The sequence below is a fragment of the Stegastes partitus genome, unplaced genomic scaffold, assembly GCF_000690725.1.
Source record: "Stegastes partitus isolate 25-593 unplaced genomic scaffold, Stegastes_partitus-1.0.2 Scaffold450, whole genome shotgun sequence".
Taxonomy (NCBI): domain Eukaryota; kingdom Metazoa; phylum Chordata; class Actinopteri; family Pomacentridae; genus Stegastes; species Stegastes partitus.
The window spans coordinates 45,815-58,998 of record NW_007578181.1 but is presented as its reverse complement, the minus strand read 5'-3'; the positions used below and the strand labels follow the sequence as shown (position 1 = coordinate 58,998).

At 44.6% G+C, this 13,184-nt stretch overlaps 2 protein-coding genes across 2 annotated transcripts; both read left to right on the top strand.

Moving 5' to 3' along the window:
- Window positions 1–5,308: 5,308 nt before the first annotated feature.
- Window positions 5,309–8,999, top strand: LOC103360534 (Krueppel-like factor 11). Its single transcript, XM_008286317.1, has 4 exons — window positions 5,309–5,501; window positions 6,311–6,601; window positions 6,989–7,946; window positions 8,186–8,999. The coding sequence occupies exons 1-4, from the start codon at window positions 5,463–5,465 to the stop codon at window positions 8,485–8,487; spliced, it is 1,590 nt and encodes a 529-aa protein (XP_008284539.1). The 5' UTR covers window positions 5,309–5,462; the 3' UTR covers window positions 8,488–8,999.
- Window positions 9,000–10,655: 1,656 nt separating this feature from the next.
- dnaaf2 (dynein axonemal assembly factor 2) lies at window positions 10,656–13,155 on the top strand. Its single transcript, XM_008286347.1, has 2 exons — window positions 10,656–12,637; window positions 12,708–13,155. The coding sequence occupies exons 1-2, from the start codon at window positions 10,994–10,996 to the stop codon at window positions 13,095–13,097; spliced, it is 2,034 nt and encodes a 677-aa protein (XP_008284569.1). The 5' UTR covers window positions 10,656–10,993; the 3' UTR covers window positions 13,098–13,155.
- Window positions 13,156–13,184: the final 29 nt, after the last annotated feature.

The window sequence follows — 13,184 nt, the reverse complement described above, 5'->3', positions numbered from 1 at the left end:
GAAAAAAAGCACATTATGTATTTGTTGTTAAAGGTTCATGATTCTGGAGGCATTTTCTTCTGCTCTTACTAACCCTGGTTGACTTTTCAGCTCAGCTCTACTATATAATATACATATTTGTCTGATGGAATTAACCCAAAAACACAACCAAGCAGATTTGCAGACTATAATAATTATATCCTACACTTATATAGGTCTAAGAAAAGCATTTACTTCCTTCTTCAGGACTGTGCTGAAAGCTATGCCGAAGCATTTCCCACAACCAGACAACCAGACGGAATATCATTTAATAACATCACGGAGCCTTTATCATCATTAGGCTCCACACATCCTCAGACCATCTCCAGGGAAGCTCCTCCAGGGAGCCCTCAAACCTGCCTCCCGTTCCTCATGTTGCCAGGACAACAGACAGCGAGTTGCAGCACAGGACTCAGTTTCTCATAGCAACAGATTGGCTTCAGAACCCCGCTCCGACCAATCAGGAGCCAGGCGCTGGGAGAGAAATCCCTGTTGCTCCGTTCTAATCTGTAGGAGGAGACGGGGGTGGAGTCGCGTGTTGTGCGGTACACAAAGCATCCCTCAGAGTCGACTGCACGAGACGGCGACGCGTCATCCGCGGCCTGTTGTTGGAGAAAAAAACTATTTTATCAGGAACAGGAGATGAAGGATCTTCTCACACGTCCATCAGGCAGAATGCTCTCAGACACGACGCAGAGTCGAACCAGCTTTTGTTCTGCTTACAGTTTTTATTTCCATGAGCTTTAATGAAATCCACACAAACAGGCAAACTTTATTTTGAAATCAAGCCAAAGATTGTTTATGGCCCACTTCAGTGTTAATGATTACTAGATATTCATCTGTTATGAATATTTAAAGCCAACAGGTCATCAGATTTCTCCGTCTAGTGCGAGACGAGGGTTTTGTTTTTGGCCATGTGGTGGAATCTTGGGTGTAAAAGTCTGATTTTTAACTCTTTGTCTCTTGACTTTGCTATAAAATGTTGAAAATCACGAGGCAGACGCGAGAATTTGGGATATATTTGATCAACTTGTGCATTTGTGTTCACATATAATACCAAAAACGAATCACTGAAATGGGATTTAATAGAGGAAAGTGGATAAGATTTCCTTTAAGATGCTCTATGTATGCTATGTTTTCCTCAGTGCATAAATAATACCTGAGTAGACAAACCAGGGACGTCAGCTCCCTCTCATTGCTGCAGAATGTAAACCAACTTTACATTCTTTGGCTAATCTTTAAAATGACCAACATAAACTTCAGGCGTCTTTTTTTAATGTTTGTGTATTTTTTGTACTTTGAACAGACTAGAAGTGTTCCTATTCTGCTCCGTCCATGTCAAGCATTTCTATTGATCCGCATGAATATAAATGTATTTATATTTATCAAAGACAAAACCAGGGTGTGTTGCGAAACCCAGTGGTTGTGCACAGCCCGGGGTGCCTCCACTGACTGCGTCCTTTCACCCAGTAACTGTGGGGAGGAGCAGCTGACAGACAGTGTTTTCCACAAGTTCAAATGAGCCCACATAGCGTTCTGGATATTTTAATGTTGGCATCTACGATTAAAATATTGTCATCAAGCCGTATGAAACGAGTGGAAACTCAAAAGCAGAAGGAGGGTCGTTCACGACGCATCGGGGCCAAGTGTTGCAACACCATCTTCAGCAGCGATCTACAAATTCCATGCGTTTCATCAGAGCGAAAAATGTAAACCGGTTGACAAAAGCACAGCGAACGGCAGAATAAATATTTGTTTAAGGTTTAAATGAGACGTGACGAATTTCAGGAAAGGTCACGTTGTTTGTTTGCAGCCTTCTGTGTGAGTTTGGGTGGACCAGAAGTTAGGATTTGTGCTCCTGCATGAATGCAAAACAGCTCACGAGGCCTCATTTTGCACCTTTTACCATCTAAAGGAGCAGCTTCAGATTATTATATAGAGGATATAACATAATGACTATAGCTGTCATTTCATATGAAGATAATAAAGTTGATTTTGGTCGCTGTGTGGTCAACTTCTGCATGTGGAAGTAACGCTTTAGTGTACATGACGCTGCCTGCGCCTGGCTGTCAGAGCTCAGGGGCTGCTCGTGAAATACAGCCCCGGTGATATATTTAACCTTGTAGGGCGACTCCCCCCCATACTGACTCCTCTCCTGGAGTTCCTGAGTCGGGGGAGTCGACCGGACAGGGGAGGTGTGCGTGCGGAGGCCCAGATAGGGCAAGTGTAACCTTTCCTCCAGATTCCCTAACTAAGTTGAAGCGGGACTGGCCCACTTATATCACAAACAGGCTGCTGTACTTGGGCCCGGCTGCGTGTCATGCGTGCATGCTAACTCGTTTTCCACGTAGCTCCTCCCTCTTCCCCTCTCTTCTCGCAAACAGCTGGCACCGAACCGCATTGCCACAGCGCCGAGTCCTCAGTGCTCCCTGAGGTCATGCTTACGTGAGTCATAGCGAGGCACGGCCTTCCTTAGCGGCGGGCGCTGCCAGGGCTGGGCCGACACACCTGCCTCACTCCCCCGCTGCACTGCAGGCGAAGCCGCAAACAAACACCAGTTCAACACAGTGAGGCCAGGTAAAGAGCGATCAGGTGCTCTAAACACAAGATCAGGAATGAAACATGAAACAACACGTGTCTCTTGGAAATGACACCGGATCTGTTGATAGTTTTATTATTTTCACGCAGCTTTGTTGTTTTCAATTAAAAAAACTAGAAATGTGCCCCGTTCCCTTATCATGGCTTCAGGAGGTCTGCTGGAACTTCTGACACACTTCTTCTTCCTTTGTCCAACTACAGTTGGTGATCTAACAGCATATGTAGGTCAAGACCAATTTGAATTCTCTGACATGTGCTTGTGGGAATGAGCTCATGAAAATGGTCAGAGAAAAAAGGCCACAGTAAAAAATAAAAGAGAGAAGACTTTAAAAAAAAAACTCACAGTAAAGTAGCAGCAGCATAAAGTGTATAGAATATATTTAGCATTAAGATTTAGGACCATTAACCAGCAGTGCATTTGAAAAGTAAGGGAAACTATTTCATGTTCAAGACTTCATTTTCCTGCAAATTTCACAAGTATTTAATAGAAAAACTATTAAAAAGGCGTCAAAATCATGTCAGTTGCCATTGATGTTATTCATTAATATCATTAAATTCAGGTTAGTGTGAAAAGACAAAGAAAAAAATATATTTTTTTAAAAACATGCTTTAGGAAGGATTTTGATCCATAAAGTGACAGTTTGCATAAAAACTAAGCATTTGAATCACCTTGCAGCAGACTGAGTTTGCATTTGTGTCATAAGATGGGAATGCTGCGACAGTTTAACTCCTATTTTTCTGCTTTTTCTGTGAGAAAACTGCACAAATAGCCCCAAAAAAACAAGACAGAAACCCGCGCTTCGTCTGGCAGGACTGTTGCGTTCACGTGTTGTGGGAAAAGTGGGGCGTGACTGTAAATTCAAACGTCTTCCAGTGAACTCTCACAAAAACCTGGTTGAACTGTTGTTATCAAACTTTTGCATTCTGTAGAGACATGGGCCTTTGGTTATAAAGAAAATGACTTCCTTGTATATCAAAATATAGGAATATAATCCAGCTTCACAAACTGTACAGTGAGGAAAATTACAAAGTGACACACAAAACACACAAATGGCACTATAAATTGTTATCCATTATTTTGAGACAGTAAAAGAAACAGGGTGAACTGGGGTAAGGTGTATTATTTGTCTAAAGCTCAACTTGTGTTAGGCTAATGATGCTATGCTAGCTGTAGCACTAGCTAGCTAGCATGATTTATTTGCTGCTGATTTGATATAACTTTTATGTCATGCGTTTAAATATCAGGTATCATTAAGTGAAGCTATATTTTTTTTTTGTCTTTGGCCCCTCAGTTATAAATTAGATGGCAATAATCACATTTTTAGTTAAATTAAAATTATAATTTCTGCATGTGTTGTCTAACATTATGTTGCAGGTAGAGTCAGTGCAATATATTTAGTTTTATAATAACTGTGGTCTGTTATGATTTAATTAGCTTCTGCATTTGTTCACTTTAGTACACTTCTTGTGCACGTATTATTGTTCAATATACACATATTTAAAGACAGACATTGTTCTTAAGGGAGGCATCTTTCCTCGGTTTACCATACTCTTAAAAAAACAAACAAACAAAAACTCACAGATGCTTGTTTTTTATTGACAGAATTTGACATTGCATACTTCAGAAATGATTTGTACGCTATTCAGAGGCCACCATCATCTAGGAAAAGACCAGAAATGAAATTTATAGCTAGCAATCAGGAAGGGAATCGCATTATGTCAGTAACTCACATGTTGCTTGTTCAGCAGTTACTGAATGTGGTTATTATTATTATAATTCATTAGTTAATGTGTCAACTTAAATCTGTCGTGTATTCATGTTTTTTTTTTTTGCTTTTAATTTCGTTATTTAGCGTAAAACGGAAGTGCTTTTGTTTGGAAGGGACAATGCGGAAACTAAAAAAATGTAAAGTAACGTAACATTAAGAGACAAAACAAAAGATAAAAGTTGAGAGGACAAAAAGGTAAAACTTTAATTGAGTCTAATTGTGAAATTATTTTAAGTTTGGTGTGGGCTAGTTTTAGCAATGTGCTAACTTCAGTGTGTTGATGTATTTTTTGTGTAGCCCTTGGTCATCAGAGAAAAGGACGAGAGAATAAAAAGTGTTAGACCATCAGTCCAGGCTTCTCATCGTCACATATTGTCATCCAGTTGATGCATATTTGAGCCATTAAATTTTTTAGTGAATGAAACAAATCATCTTGTTATGATTTTGAATTAGCCACAAGCTACATTGCTAAAGACAAAAGAAAGACTTGTGCTGAATTAGCAGCAACACAACAAACAACAACACATTATCTAATTGTACCACAGTTTAATGACCCAGACTTGTATTGAAGTATTGAAAGTATGTCGCTTACAAAACGCTGCATGTGTGGTCAGGTGGCTGTGCGGCGGGGTTATCCCCGCGGCCCCTGAACGCCGCATAGACTGGATCGACCTTTCGCCCAGTTTAGCGGATGGCGGTTCATCGGGTTTACCCTGACACTGCTGACTCCCGCGGCCCCGCCCACCAACGGCCACGCACCCCGTTTCCTCCAACCGTGCGGCGGGCACGCACTGTTCACGCGTCTGCCGGCCTCCCATTGGCCGCGGCTCCGCACACACTCGATTGCGATTGGCCGAGTGTTGCCACCCGCCAGTGCGTGTTGTGAGTTTTGTTTTCCTTTTTTTTTCTCCTCCTCCCCATGTTTTACACACACAGCTGAGAGAAAAGGGAGCCAGTCAGAGCAAAAGAGGACCTCAACCCAACCCCAGAGCCGCCAGCAGCACTGGCAACCGCCGTCTCTTTGTTCTACGCTGGCTTTGACAACGCAAACGTGATATTTGAACATTTTATTCCTCGATGCCATCGCGAAAATTCACAGAGATGGACTCGCGCGGGGTAAGAGAATTTCTTTAAACTGTTGGTTGACGTTTGTTTTTGCGTGTTTTTGCGTTTAGCCGCGTATCAGTCACTTGTTTACTGACTGGTTTGACACTTGGAGCTAATTAAAACACTTAAACCCAACATTTAAAATAAAGTTTATTTACTTTATCATTATTTTTATTCCGCGTCAGTCAAATATCAACAACAATAAGCTTTCTTTAATTAACCCTCAATTAACAGTTTTGCTTTTTTATTTAAAAACATAATGAGCTGTGTCTCCACCATAATGTCAAATTAAAAAGCCACATAAACGTGCACGGAAGCCTGTCAGCGTCAGTAATTAGTTTAATCTGGTCGCGTTTCTGTGGAGAATCTGTTTTATTTGCTGTGAAAATCTATAACAAAGTTGTAACAAGTCTACTTCCTGATGTGAAAAAAAAAGAAAGGCTTTATGGGGATTTCACATGTCTCCGCTGGGCTGCACGTCACTGTTTGGTCTATATTTGGGAAGGGGAGGCGTCCTGGCTCCGGGCCAGAGGCAGTGCATGCTGGGCTGGGGTGTAGTCACCAACACCCCCTCGCTCTTATTGGCAGCATCACGCAGCTTGGCCCGGGAACTTCAGATACAGGAACAGTGACTGAGCAGATGATAACTGGAAATAGATTTTTTTTTTTCTCTCTCTCTCTTTTTGGTAAGCATAGAAAGCATCCCTTTGTTAGTCCTATCAGAGCTGAATCATCGCTGAGTGTGAAGGAGCTGGAAATAGCAGTGATGTGTCAAAAGCAACTCACCTGAAATGTCCTGCTTTCTTTGTTCCCCTTAGACTGAGTACATGGATCACTGTGGGTCCTCTGTGAAGAGAAGGAGGCATGACAGCGAGCAGTCTGTCTCCAGTGGAATCAGCAGTTGTTCCCCTGGCCTCGAGTACACTGACCTGGAGGCAGCAGAGGCTCTGGTGTGCATGAGCTCTTGGGGCCAGGCTCTGTTCCTGAGCAGCAACAAGCCGAACCCCTGCAAGCCCAGACCCCTCACCCCGGCTTCAGACTCCTGCGACTCCCTCCTGCCCCCAGAACTCCCAGAGCCCCCGAAGGACTTTGTGTCCCTCTCCTCTTTGGTAAGACTGGTTTCTGTCATTATCCCACAGAGATAACCTGCATGTCATTAGTGAACATGTTCCTGCTGAGAGTTTGCATTGATTCTGCTGGCCTCTTCATGTGAACGTGTGAAGATAACTGTAAGCCTGTTTTATGACATGAGACGTGCTGCAGCTGGAAGAGCCAGCCTTGAGACATTAATGTGGTTGACCTTCACTCAGAGTTCCCTCCTGCAGATGCAGGGTCATAAAAATCCCAGTTTATGGCTCAGAGTGATTGTGATGCTTGTGTACCTACTTGCTATCTGGGATACTTATGTCTGCAAACACAAGTCCTTTTAGAACTGCAGACCAGGCTGTGGCAGTGCTATTGGGATACGCTTTAATTCTTCCACCATCTCTTTGCAGTGCATGACCCCGCCCCACAGTCCCAGCTTTGTTGAGACGTCATCGAGCGCTACACTCCAGCCGAGCGCCGGCCTGGCTGTGTCCACACAGCGCTGTGGGTCCGGCCCCCATCAACCTGTCCTGACACCCATTGCTGAAAAGACCCCCGCCCTCCCCTCTCCTCCACAGCCCTGCAGAGCCATGGCGACCAGCGTCATCCGCCACACCGCAGACAGAACCCTCTGCCAACACCACATTCCAGTGGCCCCCAATCCAGAGAAAACTAGAGACACAGTATCAGCTACAATGATCTGCCAGCAGCAGCAGCAGCAGCAGCAATGCATGACAAACGCTGAGCAGATAACCAAACTTCTATCTCTTCCAGCTCCACTCTTACCCTCAAAAACAGAACAGCCAACCAGTCCCTCAAAACCCTGTTTGGACAGTGTTTCCACCCCCACTCCTGTCAACACCCAACCACAAAACAGCACACCCACTACCCCTATTCCCACAACCCTGTCCCCTCCTCCAGTCACCAGCCCTCAAATCATCTGCCAGATGTTCCCTGTCAGCAGCCAATCGGGTATAATCTCGGCCTTCATCCCCAGTGCCGTTCAGACATCTAATGCTGGAATTCGGACTGCCACCACGCCCATCCTCCCCCAGCCCGCCTCAGCGAACACCGGCCCTGTCCAGCAGTCCCTCATCGTGGGCTCAGCGGTACCCCAGGGCACAGTGATGCTGGTTCTCCCTCAGTCCTCAGTTTCTCAGGCCCCTCACTGCCCTCAGACTGTCATGACCCTGGGCAACACCAAGCTGCTACCTCTGGCCCCGGCCCCTGTGTATGTGCCAGCAGGGCCCAGAGGCACCACAAAGATGGACTTTTCCCGCAGGAGGAACTACGTCTGCAACTTCCCAGGCTGCAGGAAGACGTACTTCAAGAGCTCGCACCTCAAGGCTCATCTGCGAACACACACAGGTGAGGTTTCACTGCATGTGTTTGGTTGATACTCACGAGGATGTGGAATAGTTGTGACTACCACCGATGAGTGTTGCATCCTGTTTGTAAAACATTCTTTCCTGGACCCTGTTGGTTCTGATGGGAAGACAGTGAGCTCATTGTTTTATGTCAGCCAAGTTCAGTGACGTGTCCAGTTTTTATGACTGCAACGTGACTCACTTGTTTTCTGCTTTTGTCCGTCTGTTTCCCTGCCTTAGGTGAGAAGCCCTTCAGCTGCAGCTGGGATGGGTGTGATAAGAGGTTCGCCCGCTCTGACGAGCTCTCCCGTCACCGGCGCACGCACACCGGCGAGAAGAAATTTGTTTGTCAAGTGTGCGATCGGCGATTCATGCGCAGCGATCACTTAACCAAACACGCCCGCCGCCACATGACCACAAAGAAAATTCCCTCCTGGCAGGCTGACGTTCGGAGTCTGAACAAAATGGCTGCTGGCAAAACACCTTCCTCCAAACCTGGCATTGCCACATTAAGCATGCTGGTACCTGCTGGCTCAAAGTAGATAATGAACAACTGCCATCCTGCCTACCTACTCCCAGTACACCAGAGGGACACAGGGAGCAGCCAAGCACACGAGGCTGCTGCCCTTCTACTCATGGGAATGATAATAAAAACATGCACTGGACTCTTTTCCTGCTCTACTGCTCATTTGTACATGTTGTCTTTTCTCTAAAAGATTCTTTGTTTACTTTGATATGATTGATGATGCACTCTTGCCAAAGCCTTTTTATGAAGTTTGTCTTACACATTTCACCTTCTCCACCTCTCCTACAACACTTTTTCTCTGTTTGTATGGATACTGATTGATATATATATATAAATATATGTCTATGTGAATGTACTGTTTGTTGTACTATGAATGCATTTATTTGTCTTATTTGGGAAAAAGTTGAAAAAATCTGTAAATATGAATATTAATCATCAGTACTATGATTACACCTTGATTATATCGCCCTGTCTAACTTTTCGTATTATTTAATACATATTTGTAATAAAAGAAAGAAGAAAAAAAAAGTTCAGTGAGTAAATCTTTTGTGAGCTTTACAACTTCTAATCCCAGAGAGGTGACGCGTGGGATTAAGATACAGTCAGCAATCTTTGGGTCGTGCTCATGCAGAAATGCAGCGAGTGGTATCTGCCCACATCCTGAGTGCGTCACGCCGACTCCCCTCCCACCATCGCCACCACCGCCGGCCCCCTCTCCGGTCAGCTGAAACTCACTCCTCTTCTTCCAAATGTGCTGACTTGCCTGTGGGTGTCTTCCTGCTGGCTGAATGAATTTTTTGGTGTTATAAAACCTCTTTTGGCAAGACCGTGTGGGGACATTGTGTCCTGTTCATCAGCTCCGAGCCAGAATGGTTGATGAGTCAGAAGAGACAGACAAGCAGCTCTGCCTGAATTGGGAGTTCATTAACAGAACATTCGAGCACAGTCGGATCCGTCTCATGGGAACAAGGAGGCGATGGAGCTGTGATTATTGCATAAGAAGCTCCTGAGTTTTACTCATTCAATTTATTTCTAATAAACACTCCACGTTCTTACAAGCTGTGCTTTTCATCAGCCCCCTAAATGACAGGACTATGAGAAAGATCATTTCAGAATTCACACTTGAACTGGACAAGAGGCAGTGTACTTTTTTATTATGATTATTATTATTATAAAAAAAATCCTAAAAATAAACTTAATAAAAGCTCCTGGACCAGGATTGGCTCCCTCACACACATTCATAAGCAGTGGTCCCATACCTAGTAACAGCACACCGCTTCCAATCAGACACAGAGAAATATGAACTGTCGGGGGTGCGACCAATCACCTCCCTTCCCTCTGCACCCGCCCATTTGCCTTACTGACCGACATACTGACTGGCCGGGTGCCACCTGAACGGAGGTCTGCAGGGACACCTGCTGGTATGAAGAGGCCACTTCACCATTTACAGCGACCGCAAAAAAAAAATCCTAACATTAAAAATATACCAGATAATAATGCACTTCTGACAATAAGCATTTAAATAACAAATGCTTAAGGCAGATTTTTGATTATTAATTTGTCTTATTAAGTGAAAAGTCAAATATCTACGCGTTGCATTGACATTGTATTATTTGAAAACTATGGGCTATGTGGTGTGATTTGTTTTATTCACATACTAATATACCATTATAGCATAATAAAGTGATTAATCAATCATCACAATCACCAACAGATAACCTTATAAACTGTAAAAATATCAAAATACCATCTGTGTTTACCCGTAAAGTTTAGAATCATAAAAACTGAAATTAAAAACATGGTTTTGAAATACAGCAAATATAGTTTCAGTAATAGGTTCACCAAATTTTTAATTTTACTCTAAAATAAGCTCCCAAAAAAGAATGTAAATTAATATTTTTTTAAGCTCTATAACTTGACAGAGGATTAATGTCAGCGGTTGAAAGGGAAGCATTGAATTACTGCAGTCAGAAGTTTTGATCAATATAAGATGTAATGAAGCTTTCTATGTAGATTAATATAGATTTTATTTAAAATTGATTTAAAAAACAGATTGACAATTATTTCCTAAATAATGTCACAATGAAAATATATATATTTTTTACACATTTCTGGGAATTTTCTTGCATTTTATTTAATAATTTGTTTCTCATTGTTTGACAGATTAATTCAATTTGAATAAGTACATGTGCAAAAAGTTTATGTGTTTAGTAAAAACATATTAATCATAATTTCTTAGTTCTAGTTTTCCTTTAATCAGTTAAAATCTCGTATCAATCAGAAACATGATTAAAATCAGTGGACAGCGCTTGTGTTTCCTGGGGGACGTATTTTCTTGATGCACCACCTGCGTTGCTATGGTTACATCAACACAACCGGACTGAAGTTTTGCTGTCCTCGCTAAAAACTGCATATTATTGCACCAAAAACGAGATAAAAGCCACAAAAGTTTCGGTTTATGCGTAAAAACTAGAATCAGAAAAGTTCGGCGGCAGGTTTCGGAACTTCAGCGGTTCGTCGGTATGGAGGTCAGAGACCCGCTGAAAGAGCTCGACATGACCGCGGAGGAAATGGACCGATTAACAAAAGCTCTCAAAGACGACAAATTCAGGGAAATGTTGCGCGACTACGCCCAAGAAATATCCGAGCCGGAGAACAGGAGGAAGTACGAAGCGGAGATCCAACTCCTGGAGCAGGAGCGAGGAAACAGCATCGAGTTCATCCACCCGCAGCCCTTCAGGGCGATCAGGACCAGCGTGGACGGCAAGCACAAGTGTTTCATCAACATCTGTGCCAGTGACAAGGTCGGGAAGCCTGAATCCAAGTGTGTCGTGTCGGAGGACGGCCGCAGAGGGCAGAGCTGGTCCCTGCCCCACAGCCTGCCCCCCGGGAGGCAAGACAGGGACCATAAAGGGAACCAGATCCTGATTTATGATGTCATTTTCCACCCTGACACTCTGCACATAGCCAGCAAAAACAAGAGATTTATGGATATGGTGGAGGGCACGGCCATTCAGGGGATCCAGGATGCTTTTAAAGTGTCTCTGGACAAAAACAACGTGAGAGAGATGAGGAGGAAATACAAAGGAACACCGCAGCCCTGTGTGATCCGAAAACCCATACCTGGGTACAAAGCCAAGGTGCCCTCGGAGCAGCCGGACCCCCTCGCCTTCCCATACCCGGATGAAAAAAGACCCACCACGCTCCCCGAAACAAAGCCCAAGAAAAACAGCAGTGAACCTACAAGCTTCCTGTCCCGGCCTCAGAAAGAGCCGACCAAGCCCAAGTACACGGTCAAATATCGATCCGTCATCGACCTCCAGGACTTCAGGTGCTCCAGAGACTCAGCCCAAAGCCCCAGGCCCAGAGAGATTGTGGTCACCGTTGACTTGCCGCTACTGAAGTCGGTCGCAGACACCAGCCTGGAGGTGAAAGAGAAAAGCCTGCTGCTGGAGTCCAAGGTGCCGGCCTACAGACTGGAGCTGCCTCTGGCCTACCCCGTGGATGAGGACAAAGGAGAGGCCAAGTTCAACAAGCAGAGGGGACAGCTCACCGTCACGCTGCCCGTCCTTCCTTCTCGTCTGGCCTTTGATTATTCTGCAGGTCATATTGAAAGTGATGGTGAGAGTCAGGAGGAGGACGGCAAGAAAAGAGAGCTGAAGAAAGAGGAGGGAAGACAGACTGAAGAGCAGGAGATGATGGTGGAGCATGTTGAAGAAGATGAGGGAAGAAGTCAGGAGGAAGGAGAAGAGCAGGTGAGGGAGGATGGAAGTGAGGACGAAGAGGACGCTGGTGGAGAGAAGGAAAGATGGAAGAAGATGGAAAGGAAAGGCCTGGAAAATGTGGAGGAGCAGATACATAACAAAGAAGTTGGACAAGAGCAAAACAAGCAAGATGAAGGTGGATGTGACCAAGCAGTGGAGAAAAAGGATCCTGATGTTGGAGATTCTCGGTGCGACAGCTCAGTTGAGAAACAAGGCCTTTCTGTGGCTGTTGAGGGCAGCATGGCGGCATCACCTGAGACTGAAAAACAAAACATTTTCATTTCTGCTGGACGGTCTTGTGACATCAGAGAGACGGAGGAAGTAAATCCAGCCTCTAGTTTGGAGTCAACACCCAAAGAGGAAAGTGAAAAGACAACAGAAGCTGGACAAGGAAGTACGCAGGTGAGATAAAAACCAACCATCAGGCCGGGCTGTGTGATCAACCTGCTAACTTCTTTTGTTTTTGCACCAGGTGGGAACAGATGCTGCGACTCTTGACCACTCATCCGGTGAAGAATCAAAGTCTGCTGCTGCTGCTGCTGCGTCTTTCACACCGTCTATGGCAACCACCACAAATCAGAACAATGATGAGGACTTCTGCAGCGAGATCCCTGCAGCAGAGGAAGCAAGGAAGTCAAGCAGAGGAGATGAAGACAAACAGTCCACCGTTTGCTCTGAGGAGGACGTGGACGTGGACGTGGACGACCTGCCGACGGAGCAGCTCTTCCCAGTGTCAGACAACAAGCCACCGCCGGTGATACTGCGGGAAATCGATGAGGATGGAAAGGAGACGGTCATCAGTGATCACTCCACATCTGCTGGGTTCGTCTTCCAGAACACTCTCCTGTATGAGCTGGACTGATGGACTTGACAGAAGACATGTTTTCTTAAATTAAACCAGTTATACGACCTTCTTTCTTCAGTTGCTTCATTGTAACAAATGACACAA